Here is a 16040-nt window from a genome sequence, read left to right as displayed (position 1 = left end):
AAATTGGGGCACAGATTTTGGGGTGCTTTGTCTCCTTCATTCCTTCTGAAAATGAAAAATTTTGAGCCAGAACTGCATTTTTGTGTAAAAAAATGTAATTTTTCATTTTCACTGCCCACTTGTATCAAAATTGGTGAAACCCCTGGGGGTTTGAAATGTACACTATACCCCTAGATGAATTCCCTGAGGGGTGTAGTTTGCAAAATGGGGTGACTTGTGGGGGGGTACCACTGTATTGGTGCAACATAGCACCCACCATTCATTCCACCAGAATCTGTGCTGCAAAATCCAAAAATCACTCCTTCCCTTCTGAGTCCTGCCATGCACCCAACTGGTATTTTTTGGTCACATGTGAGGCATTGCCGTACTCGGGAGAAATTGGGGCACAGATTTTGGGGTGCTTTTTCTCCTTCATACCTTCTGAAAATGAAAAATTTTGAGCCAGAACTGCATTTTTGTGTAAAAAATGTAATTTTTCTTTTTCACTGCCCACTTGTATTAAAATTGGTGAAACCCCTGGGGGTTTGAAATGTACACTATACCCCTAGATGAATTCCCTGAGGGGTGTAGTTTGCAAAATGGGGTCACTTGTGGGGGGGTTCCACTGTATTGGTGCTTGGGGGGTCTTGCTAATGCGACATAGCACCCACCAAAATTCCACCAGAATCTGAGCTGCAAAATCCAAAAATCACTCCTTCCCTTTTGAGTCCTGCCATGCACCCAACTGGTATTTTTTGGTCACATGTGAGGCATTGCCGTACTCGGGAGAAATTGGGGCACAGATTTTGGGGTGCTTTGTCTCCTTCATTCCTTGTGAAAATGAAAAATTTTGAGCCAGAACTGCATTTTTGTGTAAAAAATGTAATTTTTCATGTTCACTGCCCACTTGTATCAAAATTGGTGAAACCCCTGGGGGTTTGAAATGTACACTATACCCCTAGATGAATTCCCTGAGGGGTGTAGTTTTCAAAATGGGGTCACTTGTGGGGGGGTTCCACTGTATTGGTGCTTGGGGGGTCTTGCTAATGCAACATAGCACCCACCAAAATTCCACCAGAATCTGAGCTGCAAAATCCAAAAATCACTCCTTCCCTTCTGAGTCCTGCCATGCACCCAACTGGTATTTTTTGGTCACATGTGAGGCATTGCCGTACTCGGGAGAAATTGGGGCACAGATTTTGGGGTGCTTTGTCTCCTTCATACCTTCTGAAAATGAAAAATTTTGAGCCAGAACTGCATTTTTGTGTAAAAAAATGTAATTTTTCATTTTCACTGCCCACTTGTATCAAAATTGGTGAAACCCCTGGGGGTTTGAAATGTACACTATACCCCTAGATGAATTCCCTGAGGGGTGTACTTTGCAAAATGGGGTGACTTGTGGGGGGGTTCCACTGTATTGGTGCAACATAGCACCCACCATTCATTCCACCAAAATCTGTGCTGCAAAATCCAAAAGAGAGAGAGAGATAGTGTCAGAGAGTGCTATATTTTGTGCTGCTGCAGTGTGATATAGTTATAGATAGAGAGAGATAGAGAGAGAGAGATAGATAGAGAGGCCTAGTGACAGAGTGCTATATTTTGTGCTGCTGCAGTGTGATAGTTATAGAGAGATAGAGAGAGATAGAGAGAGAGAGATAGAGAGAGATAGTGACAGATTGTGCTATATATTTTTGATATAACTGACTGCTGCCCCCTCCTTTTGTGCTGATCAGTATAAATTAACTGATCAGCAACTTTTTGGGGGCGCAGGTTTTTTTTTATATATAGATATACCTGTCAGTGCTGCTGCTGCAGTGTCATAGAGTGATAGATAGTGAGAGATAGAGAGATAGAGAGAGATAGTGACTGAGAGTGATAGAGAGTGCTAAATTTTGTGTCTGCTGCCCCCGCCTTTTGTGCTGATCACTATATCTGAGGTGATCAGCAACTTTTTTGGGGGTACAGAGGTTTTTTTTTTTTTATATATACCTGTCAGTTGCACCAAAGGTTGTGCACCTGCTGCACCTCACTGGTAATCAGTGTCGCATCACTGATCACCTTTTTTTTTTTTTGTGAGTGCTGTGGGGTCTTTTTTTAATTTTTTTTTTACACACACTGTGATTTTGTGGGTGTCCTGTGGCCGCTGTGCGCTGATCAGTGACGTACATCACTGATCATCTTTTTCGGCACAGGGTTGATCTATATTTTTTTTTTTTGATCAAATTCCTGTTGCCTTTGAGCGCTGTTCAGTGACAGACGTTACTGACCAACATCTGTGCTCAATTTTTGGCGCAGGACCTTTTTTTTTTTTTAACCCCTTAAATTTTTTATTTTTAACCCCTTCATTTTTTTTTTTTTTATTGGTATAAAGTATTTTTTTTTTTTCTGCACCACATACACACTACACACTACATACCCCCCGGATTGAAATAAAGTTTGTACCCCCCCCTACACTATACACGTGTTGAAACATTTCACTACCAGTAACACAAAAATAAAAATGGCATCCCAAATGTCCTCCCAAATGTCCTCCCAAATGTCCTCCCAGTCATCCAGGAGAATGTATTCAGCGGAGGAGGCATATGCCATGCTTGCTTCTGACTCTGACACAGCCAGTGATGCAAGCGGGGAATTTGAAGGATTCGCCTTAAGCTCCTCTTCCTCCTCTGGTGATGAGGGACCCCCTCAAAGACGCCCCGGTAGAGCAGCTGAGACCCCCCCCCCCAACAATTGATCTCGTATGGACCCCACCACCAGACAATTTTGAGCCCCAGGTTCCTGAGTTTTTGGCCATGCCAGGAATCCAATTTGATTCCACAGGTCTCAGAGAAATTGACTTTTTCAAATTATTTTTCTCTGATGATTTTATAAATTTAATGGTGGACCAAACTAATTTATATGCCCAGCAGTTTATTGCTCAAAACCCCACGTCATCATTTGCTAGGTGGACCCCTGTAGATGCAGTAGAGATGATGACGTTTTGGGGTCTGGTGTTTCATATGGGCATAGTAAAAAAGCCAGAAATTAGGCAATATTGGAGTACAGATGTTCTGTACAGTACTCCATTTTACCGTATGGCCATGCCCCGGGCTCGATTTGAGACAATTCTTAAATTTATACATTACACCGATAATGCACAGTGCCCACCCAGAGATGATCCCACCTTTGACCGGCTATTCAAAGTCAGGCCGGTCATTGATCATTTCAGTGCCAAATTTGAAGAGGTGTACATCCCTGAAAAATTTATTTGTATCGACGAGTCCCTTATACATTTTAAAGGAAGGGTTAAATTCCGCCAGTACCTTCCCAGTAAGAGGGCAAGGTATGGCATAAAAATGTATAAACTGTGTGAAAGCACCTCAGGGTACACTCACAGGTTTAGGGTTTATGAAGGGAAGGATTCAAGAATTGAACCGCCAGAATGCCCCCCCTCCCTCGTAGGTGTTAGTGGGAAAATTGTCTGGGATTTAGTGCACCCCTTCCTGGATAAAGGTTATCACCTCTATGTGGATAACTTTTACACCAGCATCCCCCTGTTTAAGGCCCTTGGTTCAAGAGGTACAGCAGCTTGCGGTACTGTGCGCAAGAACCAAAGAGGCCTCCCAAAAACGCACATTGCCCAAGTAATGAGAAGGGGTGAAAGCAGGGGAATATGCAACGAAAATATGTTGTTGGTCAAATATAAGGACAAGAGGGATGTCCTTATACTGACAACAATTCACGGAGACAGTACCACCTCCGTCCCTGTACGAGGTACCAGTACCCACACCTCAAAACCTAATTGTATCCTGGATTACAATAGGTACATGGGCGGAGTGGATCTTTCAGATCAGGTACTGAAGCCGTACAGTGCCCTGCGGAAAACAAAAATCTGGTACAAGAAGGTGGCCGTGTATATCATCCAGATGGCACTGTATAACACTTACGTGCTATTCCGTTCTACCGGCCAGAGGGGGATATTTATGCACTTTCAAGAGGAAGTCATAAAGGGCCTAATATTTGGGAACCAGCAGGCAGAGGGCCCCAGTACTTCTAGTACTGGCCCCCGTATTGTACCAGGGCAGCATTTTCCTGATGAAATCCCCTCCACTGGAAAAAAGGGCAGGACACAAAAAAGGTGCAAAGTTTGCTATAAAAAGGGAATAAGAAAGCAAACTATTTTCCAGTGTGACACTTGCCCCGACAAACCCGGCCTATGTATAAAGGAGTGTTTTAAAATATACCACACATCTATGGAATATTAGGTTCATAATTTCACCGTGCTTCGGGGGTCTTGCTAATGCCACATAGCACCCACCATTCATTCCACCAGAATCTGAGCCGCAAAATCCAAAAATCACTCCTTCCCTTCTGAGTCCTGCCATGCACCCAACTGGTATTTTTTGGTCACATGTGAGGCATTGCCGTACTCGGGAGAAATTGGGGCACAGATTTTGGGGTGCTTTGTCTCCTTCATTCCTTGTGAAAATGAAAAATTTTGAGCCAGAACTGCATTTTTGTGTAAAAAAATGTAATTTTTCATGTTCACTGCCCACTTGTATCAAAATTGGTGAAACCCCTGGGGGTTTGAAATGTACACTATACCCCTAGATGAATTCCCTGAGGGGTGTAGTTTGCAAAATGGGGTCACTTGTGGGGGGGTTCCACTGTATTGGTGCTTGGGGGGTCTTGCTAATGCGACATAGCACCCACCATCATTCCACCAGAATTTGTGCTGCAAAATCCAAATATCACTCCTTCCCTTCTGAGTCCTGCCACTTTTTGGTCACACATGAGGCATTGCCGTACTCGGGAGAAATTGGGGCACAGATTTTGGGGTGCTTTGTCTCCTTCATTCCTTCTGAAAATGAAAAATTTTGAGCCAGAACTGCATTTTTGTGTAAAAAAATGTAATTTTTCATTTTCACTGCCCACTTGTATCAAAATTGGTGAAACCCCTGGGGGTTTGAAATGTACACTATACCCCTAGATGAATTCCCTGAGGGGTGTAGTTTGCAAAATGGGGTGACTTGTGGGGGGGTACCACTGTATTGGTGCAACATAGCACCCACCATTCATTCCACCAGAATCTGTGCTGCAAAATCCAAAAATCACTCCTTCCCTTCTGAGTCCTGCCATGCACCCAACTGGTATTTTTTGGTCACATGTGAGGCATTGCCGTACTCGGGAGAAATTGGGGCACAGATTTTGGGGTGCTTTTTCTCCTTCATACCTTCTGAAAATGAAAAATTTTGAGCCAGAACTGCATTTTTGTGTAAAAAATGTAATTTTTCTTTTTCACTGCCCACTTGTATCAAAATTGGTGAAACCCCTGGGGGTTTGAAATGTACACTATACCCCTAGATGAATTCCCTGAGGGGTGTAGTTTGCAAAATGGGGTCACTTGTGGGGGGGTTCCACTGTATTGGTGCTTGGGGGGTCTTGCTAATGCGACATAGCACCCACCAAAATTCCACCAGAATCTGAGCTGCAAAATCCAAAAATCACTCCTTCCCTTTTGAGTCCTGCCATGCACCCAACTGGTATTTTTTGGTCACATGTGAGGCATTGCCGTACTCGGGAGAAATTGGGGCACAGATTTTGGGGTGCTTTGTCTCCTTCATTCCTTGTGAAAATGAAAAATTTTGAGCCAGAACTGCATTTTTGTGTAAAAAATGTAATTTTTCATGTTCACTGCCCACTTGTATCAAAATTGGTGAAACCCCTGGGGGTTTGAAATGTACACTATACCCCTAGATGAATTCCCTGAGGGGTGTAGTTTTCAAAATGGGGTCACTTGTGGGGGGGTTCCACTGTATTGGTGCTTGGGGGGTCTTGCTAATGCAACATAGCACCCACCAAAATTCCACCAGAATCTGAGCTGCAAAATCCAAAAATCACTCCTTCCCTTCTGAGTCCTGCCATGCACCCAACTGGTATTTTTTGGTCACATGTGAGGCATTGCCGTACTCGGGAGAAATTGGGGCACAGATTTTGGGGTGCTTTGTCTCCTTCATACCTTCTGAAAATGAAAAATTTTGAGCCAGAACTGCATTTTTGTGTAAAAAAATGTAATTTTTCATTTTCACTGCCCACTTGTATCAAAATTGGTGAAACCCCTGGGGGTTTGAAATGTACACTATACCCCTAGATGAATTCCCTGAGGGGTGTACTTTGCAAAATGGGGTGACTTGTGGGGGGGTTCCACTGTATTGGTGCAACATAGCACCCACCATTCATTCCACCAAAATCTGTGCTGCAAAATCCAAAAATCACTCCTTCCGTTCTGAGTCCTGCCATGCACCCAACTGGTATTTTTTGGTCACATGTGAGGCATTGCCGTACTCGGGAGAAATTGGGGCACAGATTTTGGGGTGCTTTTTCTCCTTCATACCTTCTGAAAATGAAAAATTTCGAGCCAGAACTGCATTTTTGTGTAAAAAAATGTAATTTTTCATTTTCACTGCCCACTTGTATCAAAATTGGTGAAACCCCTGGGGGTTTGAAATGTACACTATACCCCTAGATGAATTCCCTGAGGGGTGTAGTTTGCAAAATGGGGTGACTTGTGGGGGGGTTCCACTGTATTGGTGCTTGGGGGGTCTTGCTAATGCGACATAGCACCCACCAAAATTCCACCAGAATCTGAGCTGCAAAATCCAAAAATCACTCCTTCCGTTCTGAGTCCTGCCATGCACCCAACTGGTATTTTTTGGTCACATGTGAGGCATTGCCGTACTCGGGAGAAATTGGGGCACAGATTTTGGGGTGCTTTTTCTCCTTCATACCTTCTGGAAATGAAAAATTTCGAGCCAGAACTGCATTTTTGTGTAAAAAATGTAATTTTTCATTTTCACTGCCCACTTGTATCAAAATTGGTGAAACCCCTGGGGGTTTGAAATGTACACTATACCCCTAGATGAATTCCCTGAGGGGTGTAGTTTTCAAAATGGGGTGACTTGTGGGGGGGTTCCACTGTATTGGTGCTTGGGGGGTCTTGCTAATGCGACATAGCACCCACCAAAATTCCACCAGAATCTGAGCCGCAAAATCCAAAAATCACTCCTTCCGTTCTGAGTCCTGCCATGCACCCAACTGGTATTTTTTGGTCACATGTGAGGCATTTCCGTACTCGGGAGAAATTGGGGCACATATTTTGGGGTGCTTTTTCTCCTTCATACCTTCTGAAAATGAAAAATTTTGAGCCAGAACTGCATTTTTGTGTAAAAAAATGTAATTTTTCATTTTCACTGCCCACTTGTATCAAAATTGGTGAAACCCCTGGGGGTTTGAAATGTACACTATACCCCTAGATGAATTCCCTGAGGGGTGTACTTTGCAAAATGGGGTGACTTGTGGGGGGGTTCCACTGTATTGGTGCAACATAGCACCCACCATTCATTCCACCAGAATCTGTGCTGCAAAATCCAAAAATCACTCCTTCCCTTCTGAGTCCTGCCATGCACCCAACTGGTATTTTTTGGTCACATGTGAGGCATTGCCGTACTCGGGAGAAATTGGGGCACAGATTTTGGGGTGCTTTTTCTCCTTCATACCTTCTGAAAATGAAAAATTTTGAGCCAGAACTGCATTTTTGTGTAAAAAAATGTAATTTTTCATTTCCACTGCCCACTTGTATCAAAATTGGTGAAACCCCTGGGGGTTTGAAATGTACACTATACCCCTAGATGAATTCCCTGAGGGGTGTAGTTTGCAAAATGGGGTGACTTGTGGGGGGGTTCCACTGTATTGGTGCTTGGGGGGTCTTGCTAATGCGACATAGCACCCACCAAAATTCCACCAGAATCTGAGCTGCAAAATCCAAAAATCACTCCTTCCCTTCTGAGTCCTGCCATGCACCCAACTGGTATTTTTTGGTCACATGTGAGGCATTGCCGTACTCGGGAGAAATTGGGGCACAGATTTTGGGGTGCTTTGTCTCCTTCATACCTTCTGAAAATGACAAATTTGGAGCCAGAACTGCATTTTTGTGTAAAAAAAATAATTTTTCATTTTCACTGCCCAGTTGTACCACAATTGGTGAAACCCCTGGGGGTTTGAAATGTACACTATACCCCTAGATGAATTCCCTGAGGGGTGTAGTTTGCAAAATGGGGTCACTTGTGGGGGGTTCCTAACTTTTAGCATCTTATGGTGCCTTGAAACCTACATGGTGCCTAAAAAATAATCTCATAAAAAGGAGGCTCCAAAATCAAGTAGGTGCTCCTTCTATTATGAAGCCTGTGGTTTGGTCACCGTGCACACTAGGGCCACATATAGGATATTTATGAAAACAAAAGAATTGGGGGAATCAATTTTTAGTCACATTTCTCTAGTAAAATGTACTGTGTTCCTTATAAAAATGTATTAAAATTGCAAATCTGCAAAAAAAAAGAAATTTTGAAATTTCACCTACACTTTGTTTTAATTCCTGTGAAACACCTAAAGGGTTAACAAACTTCCAAAATGCTGTTTTGAATACTGTGAGGGGTGCAGTTTTTGAAATGGCATCATTTATGGGGGTGTCTCACATACAAGTCCCTCAAAGTCACATCAGAACTGAACTGGTCCCTAAAAAAATCAGTGTTTGAAATTTTCTTGAAAATTTGAGAATTTGCTATTCATATTGTAAGCCTCCTAGTGTCCCAAAAAATTAAAAGGAAGTTGAAATAATGATGTCAACATAAAGTAGACATATGGTCTATGTTAGTTATTCACTATTTTGAGTGGTAAGATTATTTGTCTCACAAGCAGAAAATTTAACATTTTGCAAATCGCTAAATTTTCCATTTTTTCACGATATTTTGGTATTTTTCACAAAAAAACACAGACTGTATCGACCCAAATTTACCACTAATTTGAAGTACAATGTGTCACGAAAAAACAATCTCAAAACCACTGGGATAAGTAAAAGCAAAAAAAAGTTATCCCCACTTAAGTGAGACATGTCAGATTTGAAAAAAAGGGCTCTGTCAGGAACGCAAAAACTGGCTCTGTCAGGAAGGGGTTAATCACGGTTTGCTGTTATGTATTAATGATCTGAATGATGTTTATCAGGCCGCTATATTACATGTCCGGGGGTCCCCTTCCGGCTTTTCTGACAGCCACCCGGGAGGAGGTCATTTCTGCATTCTGGAGCAGCAGTGTGGGTCTCATTAAAAAAAACACCATGCTGTGATGCAGATGGGGCAGATGTGACATGTGCAGAGTTAGATTTGGCAGGGGTGTGTCCTGAGCTGGTTTTGATGCAGTTTGAGAATAAAGCATTTCATCTCTCATCCTCTGCCCCACCTCTGTATCTGTCTGTGGTCCCCAGCAATCTGATACTGCTGCCATTTTATTCTCCCATCGCTCCTCCTTGCATGGAGACGTCATCAGACTCCAGTGATCGCCCCAAAATGCACCTCTGCTGCTCTGCCTGGGGATGGTTCTACTTGTCGACGGTAAAAAGATCGGCAGTCATTAGGCTGGCCACTATTGGTCAACAGTTCAAAGGTTGACATACCAAAAAGGTCGACACAAGCAAAATTACACCATGGAAATGTCACCATGAAAATGGTTGACATGCAGTTTTGTGTGCCAATGTCGATATGGTCACCATATAAGTGTATCACATCCCTCGCTCGCCATGCTTCGTGCACGGTGTCTCGCTGACACACTATTATATTCTCCGTCCACTGGGATGGTAAAAACTCTGTCCTGTCTCCCTCGTGCCTCTCTCGTGTCTCTATCTCTCTCCTGTTACCACCTGGGTGTCCCAATGCTTTCCCTAACCCCACACCCGGTGGTTCTCTGCTTCCCCTCCTCTCCCTGGGCCTAATTCAATAACACTCAGAATATCAGTGCCAGCCCCGTATTCGTCGATTTGCGGAGGAAATAACAGCCGGTCTAGACAGACTTTTATTTCCGAAGGCGACCATGGAATGATTTCTCTCCTCTACGGCCGCATATTACCAAGGAGTTTTGGCGGCGAGGGCGATGGGTGGCGTTAAGCCGCTCGGTAAGCAGAGAACAACCACTGTTTACCAAGTGAGGTTGAATTACCCCCAAAGTGCAATCTGTCGCAGCACAGCTAAAGCACAATACACTTATAAACATACTCATTCATTCTGTACATTCTTATACATCACAATACAGATGGAATAAGATATACTAAACCAGGAGTGGCATTGGCGTAGGTTTGTCCCAGTTGCCTGGAGGCAAGTTAAATACTGGTGCACCCACCCCAATAGATTAAATCAGTAAGGTGTCTGTCTCCAGTAAGACAGGTCAAGGGTTTGAAAACAGGGTTTGTCTCTTGAACTCAAAAATGATGTTAGGAGGGGGAATCAGCCACAGAAACAATATCAACGGCTTTCAATGCACTGATTCCAACTCTCAGAGGAGGAGCGGTGCCCCCTTGGGAGCAGGAGCCCAGCGGTAAATGACTCCGCTGTCTCCCAGAGTTACGCCTCTGAGGAGTGGCCAAAGTGGGTGGCTACCGCCAGTCCATGTTTTCCAGGCCACCTGTGGATCTGTAGAATGTTGGGTTAGGAATGAGCGCAGCACACGTGTGATCTTACAGAGGTTACTCATCAACTACACGCCCCGAAAAGCTCACTATCTAGTACTAGATTGAGACCCGTTTGCTGTGCTGCATGAGTGATTATTGGATGGTGGCGCATGCGCACAGCACGCTGTGCACATGCGCGAGTTGTCTGTACGAAGGCCTTCGCTGGCTGCTATCAGGGTGATTGACACCCTGCGGCCGATTTAATATGGTAACACAGCGTTTTCTAGGAGAGGCCGAGAAAATGCAGGCTTCCCCGGGCGTTGGGAGGGAGGGACACTGATGATGTCATGAGCGGCCTCCTGATGTCATCAGCGGCCTCTTTCTCCCCATGGCCTTCACAGAGACGAGTTAGTTTAGATATCATTCTATGGCGAGTGATTATCCCCCTGTGTGCACGGGTGGGAACGTGGCAGGGCAGTGTTAACCTGAATTAGGCCCCTTATGTGGGGTAAACTTCACTATACAAACTTAGTTTCAAATTATTATTAGTATTACTGGTATGAAGACATCTCCGCCTGCTTCTTTATATGGGAACCTCCGTAGGGCTGTTTCAATTGGACAGGCAAAAAACAAATAAAAAAACGAATTCGATACCAGACTATAGTGAAAATACCTTAAAAATGGCCACAATTGGTGAAAACACGTGGAACGGTGGCTAATCCCCACTCGCCCTAAAAAAAAGGAAAGTGCAGATTTTTCGGCCAGGTGAAAAACCAGATGTAATTGACTCCACCTCCTCAGCCTGTGCGGGTGGCGATAACCGGCACAGCTCCGTACTTATCATGTACATGGATGGAAACGTGATGGAGGATGGACTTAGAAAGCGCAGTCTGCCGTGCGGTGTGTGTCGACCATTTACATGGAAACATTTTGATTATGTTGACTGTGTGCATGTCGACCTATTGACTCTCGATACTACCTATTACACTATAACCTTGAGCAGGTATCCAGTTGAAAGGACGACAGTGTCAACAGTCAATAGTTCATCATCAAATATCAACGGTTTTTGTCTGCGCACCCGCAGTGGCAGGATGTGATTGGGCGTGGCGAACTACATGTGTGCTGTCCCACTCGCACCTACAGATGGAGCCGCGCTCCTTCTTGCTGGCGAATCGCCAGACTGTCACCGCTGGCGATCCGCCAGCAGCCCGGCGCTCCATCTGACTGAGACGCGCGTGCGTCTCACGCGCGTCTCAGTTTCCGGGCGACGGGAACCTGTCCGTCTCCGCTTCAGGGAGACAGACAGGGATAGGGGGGTGCGGGGAGGTGGTGGGGATCCCTGGGTGACCGCCGACAAGCCGGCGGGGACCCGGGGGAAGCGCCGTCGGAAGGGGACGCGCGCGCATCTCGTGCGCGTGCATCCCCTTTCGCAGATACAGATGGCTTGTGGCGGGGGATGGCGGCTGGCGTCGCCATCGCCATCCCCTGCAAAGACAAGCCCGGCTCCATCTGTAGCAGTGTGGGTGGGGGGGTGCGGAGTGGCGGCGGGGGGTACAGCCCATGGGAACACCCAGTGTTTCATTGGCATTCCCATGAAAACAATGGCCCCCATGCAAATAGCCCAATGAGGTGGGTGCGAGAGGTGGACGGCTGTCAGCTGCCAGCCTGCTTCCCGCACAGGGACCATAAAGGTGTCTCAGATCTGCAAGCGCTGGAGAAATCACCGACCATCGAATTATTTCTCCCCTGCACCAAAGGCTGCGAATGGATGATAATGCAAATCATCCACGCTCAGACGTTTGGGGGATCGCGGCGTGCGAGGGGGGGGGGGGGCGGGACGGTGGGCGGTGCCTCCAGAATAAGGACCAATGATGGCTTGGCAAGGGTCGACAAATGGAAAGGTTGACATGAGATTATCAAGATATTTTTTTTTATACTTTACAATTTACGTGGTCTGCGACTGGGAACGGTAAGGCGCCTGTTGAATTATTATGATTGCCCTTTAGCACCAGCTTAACTCTATATAACCCCTAGACATAAACCACACGGACACATCTCATCACTAAAAATAACAACACGGACAACGACTTCATAAGTTGAAAGGTCATGGATATTTATTTACTGGAGTGACCCTATTTGCTAAAGTATGGCTAGGAAAGCGCTTGGAGAGCAATGGGTGTCAATAATGGCGGCCACTAGAATGCCCCTACTTATAAAATGGGCGATGAATACCCCATCTTTTACCCTTTTATGGCATGGTGAGGACACTTCTAGGAAGTACCCAATGTCCCCACACGGAGGCAGGACTCACCAGCCTTCCTGGCAAAGGGGGGCAATACCGCACATAGTGACCACCTGTACCTCAACATGCTCGACAGCACCTTTCCACCACTGCCAGGTTCTAAATTGACCCCTCCAGGTAAATACTGCAGCCTGCCAACCCCAAAAATATATAAACCTATGCTAATCAAAATAACTACGCTATGCCGTCATCAGACAAATGGACTCCATCCTTCCTGTAATAGTAGGGAGCCTCACGGACTAGGGACGGGTTTCATACGCCCCAAACGCCCCTCGCTAAATTGCGAGAGAATTGCAAATGCATCGTTAATCGCTATCCACTGGCAAATCCAGTCACAATTCCCGAACTATCGAACAGTTTCTGTCATCTGTGTAAATGGGAGTAGGTCTCGGGCTTCTGATAATCAGCGACTGAGACCGGCTGGAAGTGGTCATCGCTGACATCACAGACCATCCTCAAAACCGCCGGGGGCACATCTGTGGTTTTTCAAACACATCCAGAAAACGTCCGGTTTCCACCCAGAAACAGCGGCTTCCTGTCAATCAAACTGCGACCACTGCAATCAAACTGCGCCTACCAGGGGCAGAACTGGGAGGCAATGGAGCCATCTGCCGCCGGGCTCCTGCTCTCAATGGAGCACCTCTCATCCCCTGCAAGCTTAAATCCATTAATTGCTTCTGTGGCTGACTACAGAAATATATATGTGTTACCTCCTCTCTCTCTCTCATATAGCATACCTCCCAACTTTCTCAATGAGAGAATAGGGACACTTGCGCGGCTTCACCGCTTGAGCATCCGGAAGGGGCGTGGCATATGCAAATGAGGGCACGGCTTATGCAAATTAACCCGCGCTCCCGTTTTCGGTCGCAAATAGACCCTGTAGCGTTTAGCGGGACAGTTGGGAGGTATGAGAATAACATGGGGGGGGCACCAATATACATCTTGCCTCTGGGCAACTGGGACAAACTTATGCCACTGGTGCCTACATAGCGGTCAGTGATTCTGGCCACGCATGTGCCTGATGCACTCACGCTATTGTTTCATAATCGGACGAATTGCAAAGTCACCAATTAGCAGTCGACTCGGAATCAGGTCCTGTGGTTGATATGAAATAACACCTGTCAGCACAAGTCGACTCCCAAAAGAGTGACAAACTCATGTCGACCTTTTGACTGTCGACAGTATGCTTGTGTCAACCCTCCGACCATGTCAACCTTTAGTGTTTGACCTAATGTATGTCGACCTTCATCGTGTCAACATGTGACCATTTTAAGACTTACTATGGATTTTTATTATTCATTTATTGCGGCCAATTTAGATTTGTACAGGTAAAAAAATTGCCCAATTCTATCTTTGATGGCCTTCATCTTGAAACCATAGAGGAGAGGGTTCACCAGTGGTGGCACCACAAGGACCTCCACCGACATGAACACTCGGAACCCGTAAGGAACTCTGGTTGGGTCAGAGCGATACAGCAAAACCTCGAAAACACAACCAGTCACAAAGATCACGATGGACATGAGCTGAGGGGCGCAGGTCTGCATGGCCTTGTCTCGGACATCCTTGGACTTGGCACACACCTTCAGAATCTCAATATAAGACAAAGCAATCAGTAACGTCATCAGCCCGATTGATGCTACTGTAACAAAGGCGCCAAAGATGTTGTTGGCTGATGTATCGATGCAGGAGAGTCTCACAATGGTCCAGTTGTCACAGTAGACCTTCAGGATGACGTTGTCACAAAGAGGAAGTCTGGCCGTCAGTATGACGTGTATGGTAATCAATGTGACGGAGTAAATCCAGGCGGCTGAGATCAGCTTGTATGTTGCGGTTAAGGTCATTATACTGACATATCGCAGAGGGTTACATATACACACGTATCGGTCATACGCCATTATCGCTAGCACAGTGATTTCACATACTGCATACGTGTAAATGCAAAATACTTGTATGATACAGGACGTGTAGGAAATGTTCCGATTCTTGGACATAAGGTTTATGAACATACTGGGTAAAAAGGCGCAGCTGCCGTACAGTCCGTTGGCGCATAAGGTGGATATAAACATATACATGGGCTCCTGTAGACTCTTAGTGCACAGTATTGAAGTGACTACTGTACCGTTAGATAGAACAATCATCAGAAAGCCAATTAGTGTGATTACACCGTAGAGCTCATTGAAATCTGTGTTCTGCCCAAACCCGAGAATTAGAGCAGGCGGGGGAGAGGGGGTTGTATTCTGCAGCTGCATTCTTCAGGATGCCGTTTCCTAAATCAAATAGGAAAGTTAGTTATTATGTTCAGGGTGAGACAGGGAACGGACATTTATAATACTCCGAAATTACATTATTTGCCACATTACAAATATGCCCTCTCATACTGCTTTTCAACTGACATAAATATGCTGGGTTTTTGCACATGAACACGCACCTCACAGTGCAGAGTGAGCAGAGACAGTGGCCCTTATTCTAGTTCACTCTTTCTGTCAAAATCCTTCTTAGATGGACAAAACCATGTGCACTGCAGGGGGGGCAGGTGTTACTTGTGCAGAGAGAATTAGATTTGGGTGGGGTTTTACTTCAAAGTGACATCTATATTGCAGTGTAAAAATAAAGCAGCCAGTATTTACCCTGCACAGAAACAAAATAACTCACCCAAATCTAATTCTCTCTGCACATTTTACATCTGCCCCCCTGCAGTGCACATGGTTTTGTTCATCTAAGGAGGATTTTGTCAGAAAGAGTGAACTAGAATAAGGCCCAGTGTGAGGACATCACTGGAGCAGGTGAGTATGTGTAAATGTTTTTAAAGTATAAATGGGGTGAGATTAAAGTACAGCTTTGGGTGTCTTGTCTTATTATTTACACATTCTTTTTACAGGTAAACTACAAGACCCAGCGGGTACATTAATGCCCCCCCTCCCCCATGCTGGGTCTTGTAGTTCTCCTGTAAAAAGCAAAGTGATTTAATCTATTTTTTACACACATCTGCACAGCATCCGCTGCCCTGGGATGCCGGGGACAGCCCGGATGGTACCCCATCCAGGGCTGACCAGACATGGTGCTCATGTGACAGTGGGGGGCCTTGCGTAAAAAGTGTCCCACATATTTTTGGCACCAGGACTGGTCCAAAACCCGGAACTGATTTTTTAAATACGGGGGAAACCTAGGATTCAATCCCCCCCCCCCCTCCCCCCCTGTATTTGAAGAACCAGGACTTGCTCAATGAGGCCAGGGCAGGTTATGCTCGGAGGGGGGGACCCCACACAGTTTCTTTTTAAAATACCGCAA

The 16040-nt window shown here is 45.5% G+C and overlaps 1 protein-coding gene across 1 annotated transcript; it reads right to left on the bottom strand.

Annotated features, from left to right (window-relative positions):
* Window positions 1-14044: 14044 nt before the first annotated feature.
* On the bottom strand, window positions 14045-15001 carry LOC146058604 (olfactory receptor 52K2-like). Its single transcript, XM_083170879.1, has one exon. It carries the CDS (start codon window positions 14999-15001, stop codon window positions 14045-14047), a length of 957 nt encoding a protein of 318 aa, XP_083027005.1.
* Between the last annotated feature and the right edge of the window lie 1039 nt (window positions 15002-16040).

Source organism: Crinia signifera, chromosome 2 (assembly GCF_055691185.1).
Source record: "Crinia signifera chromosome 2, ASM5569118v1, whole genome shotgun sequence".
NCBI classification, from domain to species: domain Eukaryota; kingdom Metazoa; phylum Chordata; class Amphibia; order Anura; family Myobatrachidae; genus Crinia; species Crinia signifera.
The sequence above is the reverse complement of the archived record's forward strand: the minus strand, read 5'-3'. Positions and strand labels throughout refer to the sequence as shown.

What these genes read in the sequence shown, in the direction of transcription:
- LOC146058604 (XM_083170879.1), bottom strand. Translation starts at nt 15,001, where the DNA reads ATGCAGCTGCAGAATACAACCCCCTCTCCCCCGCCTGCTCTAATTCTC.